The sequence below is a fragment of the Astatotilapia calliptera genome, chromosome 9 (assembly GCF_964374335.1).
Source record: "Astatotilapia calliptera chromosome 9, fAstCal68.1, whole genome shotgun sequence".
Lineage (NCBI taxonomy): Eukaryota > Metazoa > Chordata > Actinopteri > Cichliformes > Cichlidae > Astatotilapia > Astatotilapia calliptera.
Genome location: NC_137430.1, coordinates 35,391,640 through 35,417,801, shown reverse-complemented (window position 1 = coordinate 35,417,801; position 26,162 = coordinate 35,391,640). Strand labels below are relative to the sequence as shown.

Below are 26,162 nucleotides of genomic sequence, written 5' to 3'. Positions count from 1 at the left end.
GTGTCTGGTCTTCTTTTCTGTGCCTCTTTGCTGACTTTAAGAACGCCCATTTAGGATAGCCGCACGTTTTGAGTGCTTCCTTTACATGTGTGTGTTCCTTCTTTTTCCTTCAGGCTTAGAGGGAACATGTTCTGCCCGGTGGTGTAGGGTCCTGATTACTCCAAGTTTGTGTTCCAGAGGGTGATGGGAGTCAAAGAGGAGGTACTGGTCCGTGTGTGTGGGCTTCCGGTAAACTTCGATGTTGAGGTTGCCGTTCTCTTCAATGTGTACAGCGCAGTCCAGGAAAGGCAAACAGTCGTCCTTTGTGTCTTCCCTGGTGAACTTGATGTTTTTATCCACAGCGTTAATGTGCGCAGTGAAGGATTCCACTTCTTGTGTCTTGATTTTGACCCAGGTGTCGTCCACATATCTGTACCAGTGGCTGGGTACTCTTCCTTTGAAAGAGCCGAGAGCCTTCCTTTCCACTTCCTCCATGTAAAGGTTGGCTACAATAGGTGACACGGGGGAGCCCATGGCACAGCCATGTTTTTGTCTGTAAAAGCCTTCGTTGTACTTGAAATATGTAGTGGTGAGGCAGAGGTCTAACAGTGTGCAGATCTGATCGGGTGTGAAGTTGGTCCTGTCCTCCACGGAGCTGTCTTCTTGTAGTCGTTTTCTGACAGTCTCCACGGCCTCCGTGGTGCGTATGCAAGTGAAGAGAGAGACTACATCAAAGGACACCATGGTTTCATCTGGATCCAGGGTAAGTTTCTGGACCTTGTCGGTGAAGTCGGTGGAGTTCTTGATGTGGTGTGGGGTGTTCCCCACGAGAGGAGCAAGGATGGTAGCAAGGTGTTTAGCAATGTTGTAAGTGGCTGAGTTTATGCTACTGACTATGGGTCTGAGTGGGACAGCTTCCTTGTGGATTTTAGAAAGTCCGTAAATGCAGGGTATGGCATCCCCTGGGTAAAGGCAGTGATATCTAAGGCGGTCAATAATTTTGTCCTTTTCAAAGTCTTGAAGAAAAGCGATAACTTTATTTTTGTAGCTGCTTGTGGGGTCTCGCTTTAGGGCTTCGTAGGTATTGTTGTCACTGAGGAGAGTAGTGATCTTTGTGTGGTAATCTGTAGTGTAGTAATCTGTAGTGTCCACCATTTGACCTTAGAACTGAAGAAGCTTCTCGGATGAGAGGTGAAACGTCTTCAAGTAACTTAAAGAAGTCCAGATGCTTTTCTTTGCAAGCTCCTTTGACAATAAAGTTGATCATTTCTCTCGTGGAGAGTTTTAATGGATCTGACAGGTTTCCCGAAGTTGCTAAAGTTTCCTTAAATGTCGGTAGAGCTTGATCTGTCTTTTTCTGTCGATGCCCTTATAATGGTCAGACTGAGGTTTTAATGAGATGTTCATGAGGCTTTAAATCAGCACAGGAGCAATCAGGCAGCTCCTCCTCCTGACTGTCACATACAGAATGAAGTATCTGATATTTGTATGTCCTTTAAAATTCTTTGGTGGTCGATGGTGAACAGGATTTTTTTTTATTCAGGGATAAGTAGGTGACAGCTACCTAGAATTATATATTTTTTCAAATATTATATCTCATGTTATTTCCCTTTCTTGTCTTCCTTTATGTCTTTTACCTGCGTATAGGATTTAATAGCAGCTCTGACAGGAGGAAATGAACGATCAGTTTAATGTCAAACTAAAGTTACAGCCTCCACACACAGACGGAGAGTTAATAAAAGTGAAGGAGAGTGTGATGGAGGAGAGGCATAGGTGACCTTTATGTGGAGCTGAATAATGAATCAACAGATGGGCAGAAGAAGAGCCGAGCAGTTTAATGTGTCGGCTTGTATGTGAACTGAAATCCAGCCAATTATCAGCAACAATCACGAACAGCAAAGCTCACAGCAGCAATTCTGCAACAACAAGAGTTGATCTTCATCCCATTTTCCTTTTTACGAACACATGCATTACTGATTCTCCCAAAGGTTCCTTTGACCGGACTTCTCAGCTGGAGCCATGGTCAAAGCTGCAGGATCCACAAACAGCTGATCCTGCTTTTCCCATAATCCAAACTGATAATGCCTCGCTTCAGTGCCAGCATCACAGTAAACATGTGACTCTGTTTTACAAGATCTGTTTATGGTTCAACCTGTCTGTCTGTAGTAAATACCAGGTGGTGGTGGAAGAGGAGCGCCCCCGCAGGCAGACCAGAGGCACTGCAGAGATTCTGCGCTGTTATCCAGTGCCCATTCACTTCCAGAACGCCACGCTGCTGGACTCCCAGTATTACTTCAGCGCTGAGCTTCCAATGAGCGAGCTGAGGGCGCCCATGCCCTTCTGTGTGGGTCAGTGACACATTCAGTCATTCACTCAGTCAATCAGTCAATTAGTTAGTCAGTCAATGGGTCTGTCAGTTATTGACTCAGTCAGTTGGCGAATCAGTCTGTGAGTCTCTTAATTAGTGAGTTAATAAACGAGTCAGTCAGTGATCCAGTCAATCATTCACTGAGTCAGTCTGTGAGTTCATCAGTGAGTCTGTTTACCTTTGTGTTTGTACAGGTGACAACAGGACCTACAGTGGTTACTGGAATGCTCCCCTCCTGCCTCATAAGAGTTATGGGATTTACTATCAGGCTGTCAGCACTGCCAATGGGGTGAGTTCACCTGTTTACAGGTAACACAACCAACACAGTGGAATTCAAATCATTTAAATCAGCTGGATCAGCTGTCATCGGCTCCTGTCTGCAGTCTACCATGGATATTCACGCAGATATCAATGGATCACTATGAGACTGAAGACTGAACCTGACTAAGTTGTTTTTATTGATTGATGCTAACTAAGTCGTGTTTTTGTTATAAGGTAACAATAAGGCAGAAGAAGAAAGTTTGAGAGAGACAGGAACTCCATAGTATGAATTCCCTGAGGCTTTCACACATTAACTAAAGACAGTATTTTAGTTGGTGTAGACTCACATCTTAGGAATGAACAAAGGGCATGCAGCACACATAAATTACATTTTTTTTAAAAAGGAAATGTATTCAAAACCAAGGTCGGTTGTAAGAGGGTCTGTGTTGGATGTAGAAGCCACGTCCGAAGCTCACTCTGACTCCTCTGTCTTTGTATATGCGTGTGTATATGTAAGCACGTATCTCCAAAAACTTGATTCTGTTCATCCTGACGTAGCGTTTTGTGGGAGAAGCGTTTCATCATCATCCAGGTGACGTCTTCAGTCTCAGCTGACTGCAGGTTTCAATCTTATAAACAGCACATTTGCATAATGACTGAAACCAGCCCACTGAGGGAACAATGGGCTGGGAGGTCAGTTCCTTAATCTTAATTATGCAAATTCTCATCATCATTGATCAACAACCACTGATCAATGTCCATGAGTCCCATTCACAGAGAGTTGGGGAATGGCTGCAATCACAGCATTGTAAGATGGTGACAGATGTACCCTTAGGCCACTCCTCCATTCAGAGATGGTCTTTCCCTTTTCACGTAAATGGCCTCCTGGATCTGCTGGAGCTTTCTTTAGGAGCCTTTCCAGCTTTGACAAAAGTCCAGCTGGGGTAACCACATTTACTCAGGGCCTTCTTGATGTTCTTCTGCCTCCCTGGCTGCTGTGTCAGTGGGGATGGTGATCGCTCTGTGTTGTAGCTTCTTGATAACACCCAGTTTGTGCTCCAGTGGATGATGAGAGTCAAACCTTAGATACTGAACAAGAACTGTATGTGCAGGTTTACGGTACACGTCAGGTTTTAGATGTCCCCCATTGCTGATGGAAAGCTCACAGTCTAAGAAGGCTAACCTGCCACTTTTCATATCCTCCCTGGTGAATTTGATGTGGTTTGAGGGCGGAGTCAAGGAGGCCATTTACGTGAAAAAGACCATCTCTGAATGGAGGAGTGGCCTAAGGGTACATCTGTCACCATCTTACAATGCTGTAATTGCAGCCATTCCCCAACTCTCTGTGAATGGGACTCATGGCCATTGATCAGTGGGTTTTGGTCAGTGGTTGTTGATCAATGGTCATGAGAATTTGCATAATTATGATTAAGGAACTGACCTCCCAGCCCATTGTTCCTTCAGTGGGCTGGTTTCAGTCATTATGCAAATGTACTGTTTAGAAGATTGAAACCTGCAGTCAGCTGAGACTGAAGACGTCACCTGATGATGACGAAACTTTTCTCCCACAAAACTCTACGTCCAGATGAACAGAATCAACTTTTGGAGATTTACTTACCTGGATGATTGAGCCTGCATCAAGATGTAAGCATGTAAGCAAACTGCAGATAGTCAGATTAACAGCAACATTATTTTGTCTTTATCTGCCATTGTAGAAATTCATTTCATGTAAACAATAACGTGGCACACTGTGTGATAATCTCCACCCTGATAGGACTTTTTTAAACATGTGTTTTCAGTGACCCAAAAGCTCCTGAACCTGACCGAGTCATTTTTAGTACCTGTTGTTTTTGTGCCTGAAACAAAGCTTCTCTGAGACTGTGCGGTAAAAACAGACTGCCAGGCAGCTTTGAACCTTCATCTTTGGTTTCTGTATGAGTTTGTGGTGGATTATTCTGAATACCAGATGATGATGATGAAGATGACAATAATGTTGTCTTGAGGAAGAGAATTCACTTTAAATCCAGACTAATATTTTACTTGTGTTAGCTCAGGTGTTTACCTAAGCATTCCGGGGTTAAACCAGTTGTGCACAGAGTGTTTATCAGAGAGCAAACACTCTGGCTTTTATTTTAAAAAGTGGCAGGTGTCAAGATATCCAATCACAGCGTGCAGCCGAGCCCAACGGCGGCGTGCGACAGAGCAACGCTTCCCCTTTTAACAAAGGTTCCACATGATTCTGCTCTGTTCTGTCAATTTGAACACTTTCTCTGTTCTTCCTGTCATAAAACCAGATGAGTGAGACCGAGACCACACACACACACACACACACACACACACACACACACACACACACACACACACACACACACACACACAGCTGTTTAATAGGGGTGCAGAAAGTTTCAGCAGCCTGACCAGTGACACTAATAGGCTACAGTGTGTGTGCGTGTGTATGCCATATGTGTGTGTAATGAAAAGACAAATTTTAACAGTTACACACACATATTGTATTATGTTGGGTGTTAATTATTGATGCTGGGAGGTTTAATTTGTATGTGCGTGTCTGTGTGTTGAATAATGCAGCAGCTGTAGTGCTTTTTACTGTCGCCTCGCTTTGCTCTGTGTGTGTGTGTGTGTGTGTGTGTGTGTGTGTGTGTGTGTGTGTGTGTGTGTGTGTGTGTGTGTGTGTGAGGATGAATATTCATGAGCTCTTGTGGTTAATTTGTCGGCTGTTTGTTAAAACCAGAAAGACACAAGATGTTCTTGCTCGCCTTTCACCAAAACCTGCCTCACGCAGTGTGTGTGTGTGTGTGTGTCTGTGTTATATGTGAGTGTGTGTTGGCTGGTAAATGCCAGCACAGGCACTGATCCACAGCAATTTGCCTTCTGTCCGCTCTGTTTACGATGAGTGTGTGTGTGTGTGTGGGTAGTTGCCAGATGTGACAGCTAATATGTCGGCATTTGTGTTGACAGGAAACTAATTTGCTCTTCTCTCCAACAGGAGACAAAGATCGACTGTGTGCGAGTGGCCACTAAAGGTAAGAGCCTTCATTTTACTTTGAAATTTATTCAGTACCAGTTGGACCCTTTTCATTTTATTTTGAAAAATTATAATCAGAAAAATTCTGTATGTACCTTTTCATTAGCTGCATGTGAAAGGTAAATGTGCAAGGTCTTATTTTGAAAATGGTTATAGACATTTGATTAAAGGTACAAATGTAATTTTTATTTTGAAAGTTTATGTTGTTAAATGTGAAATTCTACAAAATGATGTTGGTGGCAGTACAGTTTAATTTGAAAGGTTATAGAATACATTTTAGTGAACACAAGGTCCCATTTCTATAAGATTCGTAAAAGTCTTCCTTAATATTTATTTTGAAAGGTAGTTTGTATCATTTTATTTTGAAAAGTGTGTAGTTGTTGGAGTTGTAGGCTAATGGTTCTAGAGGTATAATGGCTCACAGATGGCTGCTTGTCCCTGACACCTATCCTCCAATCAGAGGAGGACCATGGACTCATGTCCTCGACACACACACACACACGCACACACACACACACACACACGCACAGAGAGAGAGCTCTGTGCTACGCTAATATCAGGCTAAACCCAGGCTAATGACGGGGCCTGTATGGGTGTCCAGAGAGCACAGCACAGCTAAACAAAAACACTGTTATCTCCCCTGATGGACATCCAGGATCAACCAGACACACACACACACACACACACACACACACACACACACACACACACACACACACACAGTAATCGACTGTTCTGGCTTTAATCAGCTCTTATTGGAGCTCGTGTTTCTGCTGGCTAACAACACCATATGCTGATTGGCTCTGTTGGTCCCTACGTACCTGTCAGTCATACTTTAGTGGCCAACCCCAGGGGGTAGGACCCCCCCCCCCCACCATATTGCCTTTTAGAGTACCCATGATGCCTTGCAGCACTAACAGAGCTGCTGTGATGTGAACGGCTGCTGAATGTTAAAACACACCGAGACAGCAGAAAGTAAAGGTGTAAAATGAAGCATGATACCGCCTCTGTGAGCGTGTGAAGCAGGCGTGACGTTTAAATGCAGCCAGACAGAAAAAAGACTCACTTCCTTCCATCTCTGCACACGATCAACTCCACCTTATTTCAAAAGAACAAAGGAGAAATGCTGCACCCTCAATTATGAAGCGTGTGGAGAGAAACGCACATTTGAGCTGACATTCAGCCTCACGTTAATGATGATTTTTATTCCAATAATAACTTTATGTTTCATCAGCAATAACCAAAAATGCTCATAAAAATACATACATAAGAGAAAATATCAATGTGTCAATAATAACAGCACGAAGAAAAACACAGGTTAAAACTCCTGTTTTATCACACCTGTACCGCACCTCGGGTTAGCGGTTGATCTTTGGACTTCATGCTTGCTGTCTCTGATATCAAACAGGGACAGGATTATGTTTGTGGACACCTCAGATTGTGAATCCAGTAATTGAGAACGAGGTGATGCAGGAGCTTCACGTCGGTGCCGCAGGTGCATCTGCTGAAACTCTGTGACGAGTTTGACTCTGAGCTAAATCGGAGTCAGAGTAAGTTTTCTGGAGAACGAGACGACGTAGGATTTTGAACCTGATATCGTGGGTGTGTCCACCAGGAGCCTGAGCGGCGGTGCTGGAGGTTACAGTTTTTTTTGTTTTTGTCTTTTATGATTGGTTATTGTGCACATGAATCCCGTTTACACTCTTTGTTCTGTCCTTCATAATCACTGACTTTATTGTCGATGAGTCATATAAGCAGTTCTTTGGCCTGCATGCAGGAGCTGTTCTCAGTCAAATATAAACCAGCATCATTTTTTGGACCTGATTAGTGTCCAGTATAAAACCATTCATGGCCCAGCAGAGACCCTTCACTAAGTCAGACTCAACATTCATGATCTGTATGCACTGACTGATCGCCATGGTAACACCGTGAGTATATGTATATACACTGATTGATCCTTTTTTAATAAACACATTTTTTCTAACTGACCTCTGTGAGTGCGATGAACACATGGTTAGGAGATTCCTGTTCTTTCTCTGCTTCTGCTGCTTGATTGATTGATTAATAACATCTGATCACTGATTGGCTGATTAACGAGCTTCTCTTCCAGGTATGTTTAGGTGAACAGCGCTCTGCTCTCCTCTGTTTGGCTCACAGTTCAGTTTAAATCAGTTTGGACTGAAGAAGAAGACTAACAGGGGTTTGCTGCAGTAAATCAATACTGATCTATAATCAATAGGCAGCGAATCAGTCAGACCTCAGCAGGAGAAAGGTCGTGTCTTCAGGTACACCCAGTTTATGATTGGTTACCTGTACAGGAAGGAAAGAGGTGATGTCATTCTGGGAAGGTCAGAGTGTTTCCATAGCAACCAAATGTCGTCTCTTAGTAACCCCGATCAACAGTTACAGTTCAACATTAACCTTTTATTAAAGCCTCTTAAAACAAACACTAGCTTTTTCATGTAGGATTTTATATTCCCATAGTCAGGTGAAGTGTTTTGGATGGCTGTGGCTTACAGAAGTCCACGAGGAAGACTGCTGACCTCACAGCTGTCCAGATGATGATGATCAGCATCCTGCAGGAGGGTGAATGCACAGAAGGTCACCGCTAAAAAGGTCAACTGTTCTCACAGGGGTGGGAGTGGAAAGTTCACCGGGAGGGAACAGTGGAGGAAAAGGTGCACAGACAGCAGAGGACTGTGAAGAAAAGTCCACTTGAGAACTTTCAACAAGCATCAGCAATTGCCAGGTGAAGAGGAAGGAGCTCCAGCCCTGGTACCAGAGACAATGAACCTCTCACTGGGCTGATCAGCAGGAGAACTGCTTTGAACTCGGTGCAGGAGTCTGGAGGAGGAGGGCAGAGACTCAGGTTCAGGTCAGAGCCAGGTGTTACAGCACTTCATGCTTCTGTCTGCTGAGAGCTTTTTTTTGCTCACCACCTGACCAGGTTGTTACTGTTTCACCCAAATCTCAGAGAAACCTCTGATCCAAAGATCCCGGTGAGCTAAAGGCCTCCATCAGAGCAGCGTGAGCTTCTGCAACTTCAAAGAATTTAAGGGAAGCACTCACAGATGGGACACCAACCAAAGCAGTGAAAGTTATGTGAATGTGATGGACAGAGCTGCTGTCCTCGCGGCTTCAGGCAGGACGTGGAGCTGCTCGGCTCGAGCTCAGCTGCAAGCGGAGCGACGCCGATCAGCAGTTTAAAGCTGCCACCAAGAGTTCTTCACACGATCAGAGCATTCAAGTGACTTTATTTAAACCCAGATGAGTGCAGCGTTTCCTGCTTTATTGATAACAATGATAATGATAATAATGAGACAGCAGGTGGAAGCACTGGGTCAAAATAAGGAGACGACTCGAGTCACAAACGCTGAGTGCTGTGTGCTGTGTTAGCATTGTGTTAGCGCTGTGTTAGCGCTGTGTTAGCATTGTGTTAGCGCTGTGCTGTGACAGGAGAGCAGGGCGCTGTGTGTTACTAATGTTTCTGCTGCAGTACAGACCTGCCATCTCTCTCTCTCTCTCTGTCTGTCTGCATGCCTTCCTGGATGAATAGCCGCTATAATCGTCACCCAGCTCACCACGCCCTACATTCGCATCGCCCCGGCAGCAGGCGACAAGCAGCTAACAGGTCAGCACACACACGCTGCACACACACAGACTCACACTGACTGGAATCTCTGGCTTTAATGGCTTTATTGGATTAATAATTTCTAATAAGAGAGGCGCTCATGTCTGTGGAGCTCAAACATGACTGAACAGGAAATGATGTTGTGATCTTTCTGACTGTTTGGCCTGTGACGCGTCACACTCGGCACGAATCAAAGTAAAATAAATGACCCCGAAACACATCTGAACAAAGATGGAGGCGACTCTGTCATCGTTTGATTTGCAGTTATAGAGATTGACAGACCACGTGACTTTCGCGCATTGCATGCCGGTAACTCATGGCAAAACAATCCAAGTACCGCATCAAATGCAAGCATTTGCAGCACCGCAAAACGTTCATTCTTCGGTTCCAATAAATTCTTGCTTTTTCTTTGCCCCCCAAAAAGGTATGTACAAAACAAAGGAGAACAATGCCGGTCCGTACAAAGACAGACTTAATGAAAAGTCAAAGAAAAGATACGAGGAAAAAAATCAAACCAGTGAAAGTGTTAGATCCTTACGAGCACACAGAGGGAGAAAAGACGTCAGCGTGCTGCCCAACTTTCACCACGCTCATATTTATAATCATACGGTTCTTGGAGTGAGTGCACACACTCATGAAGTTTAGTAACTTCAGGTCACTGCAACAAGCCCAGGTACAGTTTACCGACGGATGGGTGCAGGACCTTGAAATGCACCGTGTAGAAAGTAAAGACCATCGTACGTATCATAAGTTTACCAGTCTCACAAATCGTCTTCATAAATACACATTCGTTAACCGTTTATTAATAGGACCTTTGAGCTCAACGGTAATTAATTAGCAGTGGAAATAATTTCTGGTTCATCACAGAAATGTAGCAGTGACAATAATATTGTATGCTGTAATCGTACTGGGCAATTAGTGATACAAAACAACTGTTTTATCCTGTGAATAAAAGTATATGTTTTTGTCAATGTACCATAATAACAGAAGCGAAACGCAATATTGCGTCAGGACAATTCACTATTTATGCACAATAAATAAAGGAGCATAGCGCGACAATTTCTGTTCAGCGCCAGACTTGCTTGTAACCTATATCACTAATTATGTTAAGAAAAATGACGCATTAACTACAACAGCAGACTGACCTTTGTGTAAATGCTTGGAGCAGACTAACCTGTGAGCTGGAGTGTTCTGGGACGTTATATTTGCTCTTTGAATGGCTGCAATCCAGTCGCCTCTTTGTTACTTCGGAAACATGGCTCGAACAATTTCTCTTCAACGACGTAATCCGATAACAACCGATCTCTTTACCCGTCGGCTTTCCGTGGCTGTCATGCGACCGGCTATTGCAGTTAATAATACAACGGCTTCTTGCCATTTTTGTGTTTCTTTTTATCGCTGTATAACTGATTTCAATTGAAAGCCTGCGTGCGCTAGTACCTCTTGCCACGAGTTCCCAGAATTCTTTGCGGTTTTACCCCTGAGTGACGTCACATTTTCAATCTCTATTCCCATCTTTAAAAATCTCAGATCAGCCCAAAAACTGTAGAATTGTGTTTCATAGTCAATCCAGCAGAGGGCACCGAGCTAACAATGCAGCAGTTGATGACCGAACCCTGCTTGGATCTACTGCTGCCACCCAGCTGCAGGTCCGTCAGCTCAGGTCTCAGCTGAAGGTAACAGCACTTCCTATTCTCGTGTTAAGCATTCATGGAACCTCAGGGTCCTGCTAATCTGTAACCGGAAGGTTGCCGGTTCGATCCCCCTGCTCTTTCTGTCCTGGTCATTGTGTCCTTGGGCAAGACACTTCACCTACCGCCTACTGGTGTTGGCCAGAGGGGCCGGTGGCGCGATACGGCAGCCTCGCTTCTGTCAGTCAGCTGTGACTACACCTGTAGCTACCTCCAACAGTGTGTGAATGTGAGAGTGAATGAATAGTGGAATTGTAAAGCGCTTTGGGTGCCTAGAAAAGCGCTATATAAATGCAATCCATTATTATTATTATAATAACGCGCTGCAGGTTCTGTAGAAGCAAGGCGGTCAGACAACGGCTGCAGAGGCTCTGTAGGTATGTCCCAATTCTTAGGCTGCATCCTCCTGAGGCCGTATTTGAAGGCCGATAACATCACAGCGACGCAACGAAGGCTGTCCCAATTCGTAGACTCGTCCGAGTCCGGCCGACAAATGCGTCCCCCTTTTCCCCAGATTTGAAGGATGGGTCGGATATATCCTTCGTGGCCATATCCCAGAATTCATAGCACGGCCCAGCCAATTCCAATTTCCAACAATGATGGCCGCTACTAAGTTTTAAAATTACTCTTATTATTCTTTCTGGGTCACAAAATAAACATTTAACATATTTTCAGGCAAGAATGTAGCTGTGTAAACTTCAAATATCTGCTTGGTTTATCAAGACATTGCATATTTGCAAGTGCTCCGACGTTTTCGGAGACGTCTGTTACCCACCAGCTCGAGGCTCACTAAAACCGTCAAGAACAGCGAACTCCCAGCACATCGTTTTCAAACCCCCCGCGGCCTTTCGCTACGAATATGTGATATATAAGTCACTCAGATAACTTAAAAATTTAAATTTTTGGCTTTTTTCAGTGTTTTCTTTGTTCCTTGATAAATCGGTTTGGCTGAGATTAAAGTTATAGTTATCACACAGCTGAATAAACGTCAAACTGATTAAACAGAAGTGTGAGATAGTCGAGAGTTTACGCCAGTATCCTGTTATATTTTAGATAGCAAGGAGCAGACGGCCGAGTTTATTAACCCTTTAAGACCTACCATAGAACCAAGTCCGCCAAAGCTTATATTATATTTTTACATGTTGTAGTGCCATTTTTGGGAGCATTTCAAGTTGATATACATTAATACAACCATTATAACCCAACTTTTAATAATATGTATGCGTTAAGTGCATAGTAATTACATAAATTGCAAAAAAGTGAAATAAAGTAAAAATTTAAAATCGTTTTTTGTTTTTTTTAACATATATTTCTAGTTAGAGAAATTTAAGAGGCTTATCCCTCAAAACTGTAAATACAAAAAAGTTGCACAAAATAGTTTCCCACCACAGGAAATTTATTTTAAATGTCTTCATAGTTTTATTTTTGAAATACACCAATTTTTATATACTGCAGGAAAAACGAAAATGAATATTATAATGAAAATCTGCAAAAAGCAGCATATGCATCAAAAGAAACTGTTTCCAGCAGTGCAATATGAGTCCTAAGCATCCCAGAAACGACACAGAAAGTCATAAAGTCAAACATAACTTTGAAAAACACCAGTATAGGCTCATAAGGCCCTGATGGTAAAAAAAAACTACATTTCCGCAAAATGACGTCACTTCCGGTTTCGGGCAGGTCATGGCGGACATGCGATAGTTCACGCTGATGGACGTAGGAAGTGTTACAAACAGCTGATCGAATCGGCAAAAGGTGTTTCTGGAATATTGTGTTTTTGTTGCTGCAAGCGCTTTTTATGCAGTTTTTGCAAAGCTATATATGGAAGGAAACCGTGACCGAGGACAAGCTGATGGCATAAGATGTAAGTACAACTTCTCCGGTTTCATATGCAAACAAATTATTGCGCTAGCTTACATGGTTGCAGTGCTACCGGGATTTAAAAATAGTTATGTAAAACGGAGCGTGCCCGCTCCAACTGGCTTTAAAGGGTTAAACTCCACCGAGGCAGCGGTGACGCAAATCTGAAGTCTAGACCGTCCCATTTCACAGCCGTTTACTTCCAGCCTATCCGGCCCACCTAGACCATGAAGGCCGGGTCCTCCGAAGCCTGTGGTCTATGAATTGGGACACAGCTTGTGTGTGTGAGGCCGAGGGTCTTTTGAGAGTCCCAGAGTCACACACAGAAGGATTATTCTCACTGTGAGTCATGCTAAGCTGCACTGCTCGAGTCCAAGAATATCAACACAACACAGAAACAAGGAAGAGTTTACATCATCTGGAGATAAACCTCAGGGAGGGCAAAGCCATGATTGTGTGTCTGTGAGTCTGTGTGAGTGTGTGTGTGCGTGTGTGGACTGAACAGGTACACGCACGCACACACACACACACACACACACACACACAAACACAGATTCACAACTCACAGAAAATTACATTTAAATATTTACCAGCCTGAAAGTGGAAACTTTCAACACACACACACCAACTGTGTGTGTGTGTGTGTGTGTGTGTGTGTGTGTGTGTGTGTGTGTGTGTGTGTGTGTGTGTGTGTGCTACCAGCAGTCCTCAAATACTAACAGCTGTTCGCCTTGTATCCACACACTGAAGCACACACAAACACCTCCCACGCAGCGTGACTGGCTGAAGCCCTGAAGCAGAAAACAGCTTCACTTTCACATAAAAACAGCTTCTCCATGGCCCGCTGTGACACACATGCAACAACACATACATACAAACTACACACACGCCACACACAAGGAGACACACAGATAAATTCTGTCTTCAAAGCAGTGTTTTGATAGCCTTTAAACTGAAAACAGCAGCTCTCTGCCTCCAAGGGGGGATACTGTCTGTGTGTGTGTGTGTGTGTGTGTGTGTGTGTGTGTGTGTGTGTGTGTGTGTGTGTGTGTGTGTGTGTGTGTGTGTGTTTGTGTGTGTGATGAAACAGGAGGGAGCTGATAGTCGAGTTCGTCTGACCTTGAAGAGACGAAATGAAAACAGAAAATAAAAGAAACCAGTTCAGTAAACTGCAGCTGAACTGGTTTCATAGATCAGACATGAAGATTATTAAATATTAGGTCTCTCTCTCCTCCAAGTCTCTGTTAGTACATGACTTCAATTTCAATTCAATTCAATTTTATTTATATAGCACCAAATCACAACAAAAGTTGCCTCAAGGCGCTTCATAGATACAGAGAAAAACCCAACAATCATATGACCCCCTGTGAACAAGCACTTTGGCGACAGTGGGAAGGAAAAACTCCCTTTTAACAGGAAGAAACATCTGGCAGAACCAGGCTCAGGGAGGGGCGGGGCCATCTGCTGCGACCGGTTGGGGTGAGAGAAGGAAGACAGGATAAAAGACATGCTGTGGAAGAGAGACAGAGATTAATAACAGATATGATTCAATGCAGAGAGGTCTGTTAATACATAGTGAGTGAGAAAGGTGACTGGAAAGGAAAAACTCAATGCATCATGGGAATCCCCCGGCAGCCTACATCTATTGCAGCATAACTAAGGGAGGATTCAGGGTCACCTGGTCCAGCCCTAACTATATGCTTTAGCAAAAAGGAAAGTTTGAAGCCTAATCTTGAAAGTAGAGATAGTGTCTGTCTCCTGAATCCAAACTGGAAGCTGGTTCCACAGAAGAGGGGCCTGAAAACTGAAGGCTCTCCCTCCCATTCTACTTTTAAATACTGTAGGAACAACAAGTTAATAGTGATCAACAAATCGATTTACTCTGCCTTACAGAACCCTGGTTGCAGCAGGATGATTATGTTAGTTTAAATGAGTCAACACCCCCGAGTCATTCTAACTACCAGAAATCTCGAAGCACAGGTCGAGGGGGAGGTGTGGCAGCAATTTTTCACACCAGCCTATTAATCAACCAAAGACCCAGACAGACTTTTAATTCATTGGAAAACTTAATGCTTAGCCTCGTCCACCCCAGCTGTAAAACTCAGAAACCAGTCTTGTTATTATATATCGTCCATCTATCTACATAACTGTCTAGATACTTATGTTGCTACATACATTCCCTGTGTAGGTACCTCTTAGAGTTTAAGTTTATTTTTTTCTTCTCTTATCCTAAAGGAATTTTAATGTAAAAATCTACATGCTGCTAACAGAGAGATGTCAAACTGTATTTTATTGTTCTGGTAACAGTGACAACAAAGATCTATTCTATTCTACTCTTTCTTTTAAAAAAAAAAAGATTTATTGATTTTTTATTTTGGAATACAAACAGCAACAAATCAGCACAGCCAAATACAAATAAGAAGAAGAGAAGAAGAAAAAAACAGATACATGAGCAGTGTTGGGTAAGTTACTTTAAATTTGTAACTTAGTTACATTACTAGTTACTGCTATCAAAAGTAAAATGGTAAATGGCCTGCATTTGTATAGCGCTTTTCTAGTCCATAGGACCCCAAAGCGCTTTACACTACATTCAGTCATCCACCCATTTACACACACATTCACACACTGGCGATAGCAAGCTACATTGTAGCCACAGCTGCCCTGGGGCGCACTGACAGAGGCGAGGCTGCCGGACACAGGCGCCACCGGGCCCTCTGACCACCACCAGTAAGTAACTCAGTTACTTTAAGTTACTCGTTACTTTCAAAGTAACTAGTTACTAGGGAAAGTAACTTTGGTTTCACCCAGAATTCTCTTATTAATGTGTTGCTTCCCTAACGGGATTCCCAGCAAGGATGCCAGTCTTCTAGCTTGCTTTCATGTTAGCAGTATACTGCCACAAGTGCACTGTGCCACCTAATGACCTGAACCTAAAATGGTTAAAATGGCAGTGTGAGTGCAAGTCAATGATGAAATAAATGAAACTATATTAGAAACTAACAATGTTTGTTTATGTGTCACTTTTTTATCAGTCTGTTTAATCTTTTTCTATTGTTTCAACCCTCTGCAAATGCAAACACATCATTTTGGGGTTGATACAGCAGTGCTATAAATCTAATCATTGTACGTAGTATCACTAGGAAGAAGCAGTGGATCACAAAACACGACATACAGTGTGTTGAAACTTTTGAAAGATGTATTTATTTTTGCCATTTAAATGGGGAGAAAGTATGTTTTTAGCAGTGCCAACATTAAACTGTGCCTCAGACCATTTAGGAGCTGTAGGTATCAAAGTGCAAAACATATAGTGCAAAAATGGTTTAACATAAACACAGTGAGGTTTGTCCATTCTTTGTAAACTTAACTGCTGAACTGTGCCAACTGGAGACCTCATGTTTAGTAATAAAAGTATTTTCAGGAAAGGGAAGAGAAATCAAATAAATAATAAGTATTTTCAGCCTCATAAACAGTCAAACCAAAATAATATTTCCTCCATACCGGCCATGTCGATAAATAAAATATAATTGCATTTTAAGTGCTTCAGTGGTCTAAGTTTCACTTGGAAATATTAACATGCTTGACCTTGTAGAGCACCACTGAAGGCAACACATCATCATCATATCAGCACTACTCAACTTCCATCAAACCAACAATTGTACCTCAAGAGGAGAAGCTCCTCAAACTTATGATCGGACAACCTGTTCCTCTTTGGAGTGAGAATCAGGTTTCCCAGCCTGAAAAGCCTTTAAACTGGGGCACTTGAAGGAGTGGCTGCATTAAATTTAAGAAAGAGTTTCTTTATCATCGGGAAATGCTTCAGAGAGTCTAACCCTGTTGCTCCTGATTTGAGGTACTCGGCTACTTCAGCTTCAACAGTGGCATATATGTCCTCATTTTCTTCAAAGGAGAAGATCCTCTTAGCTAGAACCCGGGTGCTGTGTTGTCTTGGTGGTGCGGGTACCTGGTTGTAGCTGATCTTGCTCAGGGAGAAGTTTTCGACACTCTACCAACAGACGTCCCTTTGCGAGGTCCTTCCGCACTTGGTCATGTAACCAACGAAGCTTAAATTTTGGTAGTGTCACAGCAGCCAGCAAAGCATCTTCACTTCCAAGGACATGTGCAAACCTTGTTTTGCAATGCATTGTTTCGACATTAAATTAACTAGAAAAATTTGCATTTCCTGCGAAAATGCTGTGTGGATGCTTTAAAGCTGAAGCTGTCTGCTAAAACTATCCGAAAAAGCTGAAAAGTTGCAGAAATTATAAAAACTTTGCAGAAGCAAAGGAACTTTGCTAAAATGTAATAACTTAGCAGAACTGCAATATCTTAGAGGAAACATAATACTTGGCAGAAATACAGTAGCATAGCAGAACTTAGCAGAAATATTGTAACTTACCAGAAACATAACTTCTCAAAAATACAAGAATTTAGGAGAAATAGTATAAGATAACAGAAAGAATATATTTAACCAAAAATACTTAAACATTACAGAAACACTATGATTTGGAGAATTGTACAACATAGCAGAAATACTGTGATTTTCCAGAGACACTGTGATGAACTATGAATATTGTAATTTTGAATTAATACTATGTTTCAGCACAAATACTCTGGTTTAGCACAAATATTATAACATAGCAGAATTACAATTATATAGCAGAAATGCTATATTTAGAAAGAAAAAATATAATATAGTATAAATACTATGATTCAGCAGAAATACTACAATATAGCATAATAACAATGATTTAGAACAAATACTATGATTGAGCAGAATAGTAATAACTTAAGTGAAAATACTAGAAAAGTAAAATGACAAGCTGAAAAAAAACGGAACATGGTTAAGCTCCCTCAAAACCAATTGTTCACCTGTGAAAAAAAAGAAATAAAAGTAAATTTGGAAAAAAAACCAATAGATAAACACAAAATCAAATATGGATACAGAAATGTACAGAGAGAGAGACACACACAGGGTCTATGCCAGTCAACCATTCTGAATATATTATATTTTTATCCATCAATGAGATGCTGCCCTAAAGAGGGTCTCTCTCTCTCTCTCTCTCTCTCTCTCTCTCTCTCACACACACACACACACACACACACACACACACACACACACACACACACACCACACACACTCAGCAGCAGCAGCAGCAGCAAGTGAACAGTGGCTGTTAACAGCGTGTTTCTAAGTCAGTCAAACAGCTGTGAGCGGCTCAATTTGAATCCACCAATCAGAGAGGTTGTGTACTTTTTCCCCGCCAAAACTGGTGAACCAAGTGCAGGGTTTTACGCACAGGGAAACAGGTTTTTTGCAGTCTATTTGTCATATTGAGGATTTCCCTCAAACAAACGGCCAGAATTACTTAACCTTAGGGGCTAGAACTGTCATTCTTACACCGTTTTGTTCAGAAGGGATGGGGGAATCCTTAAGTGTTGACTATTTAAAATAAAAATATGAATTATTAGAGATATATGACACAGATGAATGGTTGGCTTAGAAGCCATGAAGGCCCCAATTTGCAAATTTTAATGTCCCAGCCCTCAGATATGATTGGCTGGTTGGGAAGCCATGTAGTCCTCAATATGCAAATTTGAATGTCTCAGCCCTCAGATATGATTGGGAAGCCGTGCAGGCCCTGATATGTAAATTTGAATATTACAGTCCTCACAGAGGATTGACTCCCTGGGGACCTGCCAGAAATATATCAAAATACTATGATTACCCAGAAATACTACATTTAGTAGAAATACTATGTTTTAGCACAAATACTCTAAAATGGCAGAAATACTATAATTAAGCAGAAATACTATATTAAGCAATAATTGTATAAAAAGCAGAAATACTGTACTATGATTTGGTAGAAAAACTATAATTAATCAGAAATACTATATTTGGCAGAAATACTATGTTTTAGCAGAAATACTATATTTAGCACAAATCTTATAAAATATCAGAAATAGTATGATTTAGGAGAAATACTAAAAAGCAGCAGAAATGCTATGATTTAGCACAATAGTAATAACTTAAATAGAAAAATTGGAAAAGCAAAATGGACAGCTGAAAAAATGCTGAACATGATAAGGGTCCCTCAAATATACTTGTTAAATGAAAAAAAATAACAGCCACACAATCACATATATGAACACATATGGAAACACACATGCACAGACAGACACACACACAAGATCCAATTCTATGGGCTCAAAATGTGGTCATAAATATTTTGTACTTGTAAAAAAGATTTGTGTGCGTAAAAAAGATTTGTATGTGTAAAAAAGATTTGTGTGTGCGTAAAAAAGATTTGTATGTGTAAAAAGAATTTGTGTGTGCGTAAAAAAGATTTGTGTGTGCGTAAAAAAGATTTGTATGTGTAAAAAAGATTTGTGTGTGCGTAAAAAAGATTTGTATGTGTAAAAAGAATTTGTGTGTGCATAAAAAAGATTTGTGTGTGCGTAAAAAAGATTTGTATGTGTAAAAAAGATTTGTGTGTGCGTAAAAAAGATTTGTGTGTGCGTAAAAAAGATTTGTATGTGTAAAAAAGATTTGTGTGTGCGTAAAAAAGATTTGTGTGTGCGTAAAAAAAAAAAAATTGTGTGTGCGTTAGGGGACCTAGCCGCTATCGGATATTTGTATAGCGATCCTCCAGCTTCAAACTGTATCACCCTTCAAAGACCTGCAGTTCAAAAAAAGCGCCCCTCGACAGCCAAACCCATCTGTTCTCTGATTGGATTGTTACATTTGTGATTGACATGTCATTGACCAATCAGATGAAAGGAAGAAAAATAGGGTCAAAATCCATACTTGTAACTTGCAGGGGGTTTTTTTTCTAAGTCCACACACAAATCTTTTTTACGCACACACAAATCTTTTTTACACATACAAATCTTTTTTGTAACAATAGGCCATGAGATGAGTTAATGTTGTCCAGCTCAGATGCAATACTGTCATACATATGTCGACCCATAAATCGCCTTGCATGCCAGCGCTGCTTTCTCACGTTTCATGTTTTGTGCATTTATCCAATGCGTGGTCACACCAAGAAAACTTTTATTATGCACTGTCCAAATGTCTGCTGTTGTGGAGATATATTCTACCATGTCGAGTGTATTTTTCTTTGGAGCTCTGACTCCGTCTTGGCATATTCTTGGTATAAATAACTGCAAAATGTCTTTCTGGATGGTGCCTTCCCAGCTCTCCCTCGCACAGGTATATGACTAATCAGTTGTCTGAAAGCATGGGACTCAACTGTTGAGATGGGTTTCATGTCTTCCACAACATACCTGGCAATCAGCCTGTGTAGCTGTGGCTGGGTGATGGACTGTGATGGTAAATGGTAAATGGCCAGTATTTGTACAGCACTTTTCTAGTCCCTAAGGACACCAAAGCGCTTTACATATCCAGTCATCCACCCATTTACACACACATTCACACACTGGTGATGGCAAGCTACATTGTAGCCACAGCCACCCTGGGGCGCACTGACAGAGGTGAGGCTGCCGGACACTGGCGCCCTGGCCCTCTGACCACCACCAGTAGGCAACGGGTGAAGTGTCTTGCCCAAGGACACAACGACCGAGACTGTCCAAGCCGGGGCTCGAACCCGCAACCTTCCGATTACAAGACGAACTCCCAACTCAGCGGAGCTAGAGTCACAACGTTACCTTTGGGTTCTTTTTCAACTAACTTGGTAGATGCATGCTGTTTCTGAAGATGTTTCATCAGATTAGAATTGCTGTTGAAAGAGTTTTAGAACCTCCACAGAGTGTCAGGCGCAGTGGCCCGTGGACATGGGATGGACTCAAGCGCAGATTCAAAACCGGAGGCCAGGGGTGAGGTGTAACGAAAAGAGACTTTATTTTTACAATGCTCAGAGGCTAACAGAAAGTGCAGACTAGAATCAATGAACATAAACTAGATGTCTGAGGCGAGAGAAAAATACTGTGGTGAAAACTAGATGGCAGGGATAACTGGGTGCAGGTACTGGGCAGGGAAAACTGTGGCGGGCCCGGGCACTGAAACAGAGGACAGAGCAGTCAGGGGAATCCCACAGAGGGTTGCGAGTGAATCTAAAAAATAGTACACTGAGCTGTCTTACAAGCTTGCAGGTGGGGGTTGCGTGGAGGGGGGAGGCAGGAGAGGTCCAGGTGGGTGCTGCATGCAAGGCAGGGAGGCAGGCAGGAGAAAATGGCAGCTCCAAAACGGAGAGGGATTACCGGTGGCAGCAAACTGGTATCCAGGAGAGCTTGGTAGGTGGTTTTCAGAGGCTGACGAAAAAAAACAGAGATACGGTTAATACACACGATTAGTCACCAAGGAACGGACGTGAGGCCGAGAACTGACTAAAGTTGGCAGATAATCTGGCGAAGACCAGTTGAGTGCGCCGGTCATAAATACTGCTGGTCCGATTGCCATCAGGTGAGGAACAACAAAGACTCCACCCAGTGGGGAGGAGCTGATGCTGTGGAAAACCACCCAGACCACGACACAGAGAGTACAGTTCACCACAATACTCTTTTCTTTTACCAACAGAAAGGAAAAATAATGTAGCAAAATGTGCTCCCCCTTCATGTAATAGCACAGCAAGGTCACGAGGTAGGTGATCAAGCAAAGGCCGCCATATCCTACAGAATGCATCACAATTGCCCTTTATAATGGCAGTAAGGCGCTCCATGGGCAACACCTTGAATGTTTCTCTGTACCATTGTGTAACAGTGGGGAACTGTCTCTGAATCCATTGAAACAGTACACATCGCCTCGCTAAATGTAAAAGTTTACATAACAAAAGCATTTGTACAGACGACACAGAAGCCCTTCTATAGATGGACCCAGAGTGAACAGGACAGGGTTCAGTGGGATCGTCTGGTGAAAGACTGAGTGAAGCTCCATAGCAAAATCTTTCCGAAATCTAGTAATTAAAGGACATTGCCATATGCAATGGTAGTAAGTCCCTACATCCGTATTGCACTTTACACAAAGAGGAGAAATCTGAGGATGAATTTTATTTAGAAACTCTGGCGTACGCTGCAGTCTATGTACAATTCTGTAACGGCTTTCCTGGAGTCTGTTACAGGAAAACATTTTCTTGGCAGATCTAAAAGTTTTGGACCATGCTTCTGCACTAAGCTGAACTTCAAGGTCGGTTTCCCACTGAACCCTGGCCTTATCAGTGGTTACAAAATTCAGATACAATAATTTCCTATAACAAAGAGAGATAAATTTCTTTTTTGTGATTATTTCCTCATTAAATTTAAAGAGAAAGCTTTCAGTAGGATTTAAAGCAGGTTGATTGGCTCAAAATTTAAGGGAATTTATAAAATGTCTTACTTTCAGGAACCCACAGAAGTGTTTCTGTGGTAAATTATATTTAATTTGAATTTGATTAAAGGCCATAAAACTACCCCTTTCAAACAGATTGCAAATAAATCTTATATTTTCAGAATGCCAATCATCAAATATACTAATGCCAATACCTGGAGCTATGGTGGAGGTAATGATCCTGAGAGGCAACATTTGTATAGGTTGTAATATTATGGGTAAAACATTCATTTTGATTAAACTTATTCTACCCATCCAAGATAAATAATAAATAAATAAATACAATTTTATTTATATAGCACCTTTCTAGACAGCATCACAAAGTGCTGCACATAAGATAACAAATAATAAAAGGGTAAAACAGACAATATAAAACAGGCAAAAATTAACCAAAAACAGTTTTAAAAAGGTGAGTTTTGAGTTGTTTTTTTTTAAAAACAACTACCGAGTCCACAGTTCTTAATGTATGAGGGAGAGAGTTCCAGAGTCTCTGGGCCACAGTGGCAAAAGCTCTGTCACCCTTAGTTCTCGTCTTAGTCTGTTTTATAGCAAGTAAGCCCTGATCAGATGACCTCGGGGACCTGCTGGGGACATAGGGCTGTAGCAGATCGGAGATGTAGGGTGGTGCCAGTCCATGCAAGGCTCTGAATGTCAAAACCAGGATCTTAAAATGTACTCTAAATTCAACAGGAAGCCAGTGTAGCTGAGATAGCAATAGTGTCACATGTGAATACTTGGAGGATTTTGTCAACAGCCTAGCTGCAGCAATTTGCACAACCTGCAGACAATCCAGAGAACCTTTGCTTAGACACATAAACAACGAGTTACAATAGTCCAAGCGTGAGGAAATAAATACATGTATAGCTATCTTCAGATAAAGTGATCTGAAAACTGCTGTTCACAAACGCTGTCCATCTAATCTGACTGAGCTGGAGCTGTTTTGCAAAGAAGAATGGGCAAAGATTTCAGTCTGTAGATGTGCAAAGCTGGTAGAGACAGACACTAAAAGACTGGCAGCTGTAATTGTAGCAAAAGGTGGTTCTACAAAGTGTTGACTCAGGGGGCTGAATAATTACGCACACCCCACTTTTCAGTTATTTATTTGTAAAAAATGTTTGGAATCATGTATGATTTTCATTCCACTTCTCACGTGTGCACCACTTTGTGTTGGTCTTTCACGTGGAATTCCAATAAAATTGATTCATGTTTGTGGCTGTAATGTGACAAAATATGGAAAAATTCAAGGGGGGCGAATACTTTTGCAAGCCACTGTAGATAGGGGAAGGTCAAATCACCTATTGAGGTCATTCTTGATTGAGGCAACAATTGGTTTAAAGATCAACTTGTACAACTTTGTTGTGTCTACGGACACCCTAATACCTAAATTTGTAAAACCTGTGGTTGACCACCTGAAATAAAAATTGGGAGGAGTGTCCCATCTCCCCCATCACCCAGTGGCAAAGCTTCAGATTTATCATAATTAATTTTATACCCTGAAAAAAGGCCAGATTGATTCATGATATGTGTCAGTGCAGGAATAGATGTTTCTGGCTTAGTGACAAAGAGCAACACGTCATCTGCGTAAAGGGAAATTCTGTATTCAGTATCCAACAAGGTTACCCTACAGACCTCAGGGTCAGTTTCCAAAAGTTGATTCTGTTCATCTGGATGTAGCGTTTTCAGTAACTACTTCAGTCTCAGCTGACTGCAGGTTTCCCCAATCTTATAAACAGGACATTTGCATAATGACTGTCAGCTGAGACCGAAGAAGTCACTTGGATGAGTGACAAAACGTTTCTCCCACAAAAACGCTACATTCAGATGAACAGAATCAGCTTTTGGAGATTTACATACCTGGATGATTGAGCATGCATCAAGACCTCAGGGTCAGTTCTTATAGCCTTTGCCAGTGGCTCCAATGCAAGTCCAAACAGTAGGGGAGAAAGTGGACATCCCTGACGCGTTCCTCTACCCAGTGGTAAAACATCTGAGCCGTTAACCAATACCCTTGCAGCTGGGGCCCCATACAACAGTTTGACCCACTTGACAAATTCAGATCCCAAATGAAATCTGTCCAAAACATAAAATAGATACTCCCACTCAACACGATCAAATGCTTTCTCGGCATCCAATGAATTTGCAAGAGCCCTATAATTGGTGTTCTGAGAAAACTGCACACCAGTTATGAGTCGGCGTACCTTGGAGCGGGAGTATCTATTCTTGACAAAACCCGTTTGGTCAGGCTTTATAAGAACTGGCAGGATCTCCTCCAGTCATCTAGATAAAATTTTGGACAGAATCTTGCAATCTACACCGAGTAAACTTACAGGTCTGTAAGATGTACACAGATTTGCAGGTTTATCCTTCTTTAGGGATATATGGGCAAGGTTTAAGGTGGGTGGAAGTGTGCTCCTCTCAAGAGATTCTACATACATGTTTAATGAAGGACCCACCATATGTTTAGCCATTTTTTTGTAAAACTCTGGCCCAAACCCATCAGGGCCTGCAGCTTTTTCCTGTGCCCCAATGGGACAGCACAAATTTAATCGACTTTCCTCTGATAGTATAAAGAGATTAAGATTATCATGAAACAATCTCCTTGCGTCTACAGTATTTTGACATTCAAGGGAATATAAGTCCTGATAGAACTCTTTCATTATTTTGCTGGTAAGTTTAGCCTCGAATTGTAAAACACCTTTCTTATCTTTTAGAGAGGGTATTGTTTCAAATGCTCTCTTCCTGAATATCAGCTCACCTGGATCAGCCTCAGGCTCCGCACACGTTGTCCTCTGGCAGTTTTTATGGTCATGATCGGGCAAGTGGCGTCCCGAGGCGTAACGACCACTGTAACTCAGGTGTGGAGATGAGTTTCAGGAGGGCCACCTAATACTCTGCCTTAAGTCAAAACACACCTGAGCTGTGGATCAGAAACACAGCTGTCAATCAGTGTGACGGTGCTGCTGAGGACGACGTAATTGACTGATCAACAGCTTCAGTTTAAAACACGAACACTCGTCAGAGCCCTGCAGGAATTTCTATGGCTAATGTAGTCAAAGGAGCTTGCAAAGAAAAGCGCCTGGACTTCTTTAAGTTGCTTGAAGACGTTTCACCTCTCATCCGAGAAGCTTCTTCAGTTCTAAGGGTCAAATGGTGGAGAGTCCCAGATTTAAACCTAGTGAGGCGACTGTTCTTCTGATTTGGTGCTGTTTAAATAAAATTGAATTGAATTGTACTCAATGTCTTCATAGAGCAGACGTGCTGAAACCCCTCACCCCACACATACACACACATACACACAAACACAAACACACACACTCAAAGGGTGAGTGATAGCTGTTGTCAAGCTGTGATTGGAAAAGTGGGCTATGTCTGAAATGACACATTACAGCGCTCGACAGCGACGTGGTGTCCTGAATGTTTCTCATCTACTGAGTCACCTGGAAGGATATTACACCTGAACACACACACACACACACACACAGTGGTTAATGGGTTTTCCATGGGACTGACATCCCATCACATTATACAGTCAGAGCAGGAGGACTCCCTCACACATCATCTGTCCCTCCTTCAGGCTGAGGGCAGACAGCCTCTCTCAGACCAGCAGCTGGACCAGAACCACAGAACAGAACCAGTGAGAACTGTTCTGAGACGGCCGCTGTGATTGGTTCTGCTGTTTCGAATGATAACTGTAAGGCAGGCTATGATTTGCGAAGCGCTGTCATTTAAATGCAGCAGAGTCATTTTTGGAGCAGGTGGGCACAGTAAACATGTTGCTGGTTATGACTGATTTGAATACAGTTAATCATGGAAAGTTTATTCAACAGTGATATTTACTATGCCACAGATACATGATGCATACATTGTATCATAGATCTTGTTAGGTGCTGGCTACCACTGGTTCCTGTGGATGCTACAGTGTGAGGCGATGATGGGTGTCTGCAGCAGCACAGCGAGGACTGAGGCTGGCTGGGATCAGCACACAGTAGCTAACGGTCCACACTGTGCTT

The 26,162-nt window shown here is 42.2% G+C and overlaps 1 protein-coding gene and 1 long non-coding RNA gene across 10 annotated transcripts in view; one reads left to right on the top strand and one right to left on the bottom strand.

The window, feature by feature from the left end:
* LOC113029555 (receptor-type tyrosine-protein phosphatase mu-like) overlaps positions 1-26,162 on the top strand; it is a 224,660-nt gene that overhangs the window by 113,608 nt on the left and 84,890 nt on the right. For 6 of the 9 annotated variants that reach the window (XM_080306871.1, XM_080306867.1, XM_080306866.1 and 3 more), the window contains exons 15-18: positions 2,146-2,327; positions 2,542-2,636; positions 5,613-5,649; positions 9,208-9,282. In XM_080306871.1, the coding sequence (XP_080162997.1) occupies positions 2,146-2,327; positions 2,542-2,636; positions 5,613-5,649; positions 9,208-9,282 (389 nt within the window). The remainder of the gene's footprint in view (positions 1-2,145; positions 2,328-2,541; positions 2,637-5,612; positions 5,650-9,207; positions 9,283-26,162) is intronic. The other 3 variants (XM_080306872.1, XM_080306870.1, XM_080306868.1) reach the window with 1 other exon arrangement.
* On the bottom strand, positions 20,668-22,202 carry LOC145431213 (uncharacterized). The gene is made up of 2 exons (XR_013911593.1): positions 20,933-22,202; positions 20,668-20,849 (listed from the first exon to the last, which is right to left on the bottom strand). It is a non-coding gene; the product is annotated as an uncharacterized LOC145431213 (long non-coding RNA).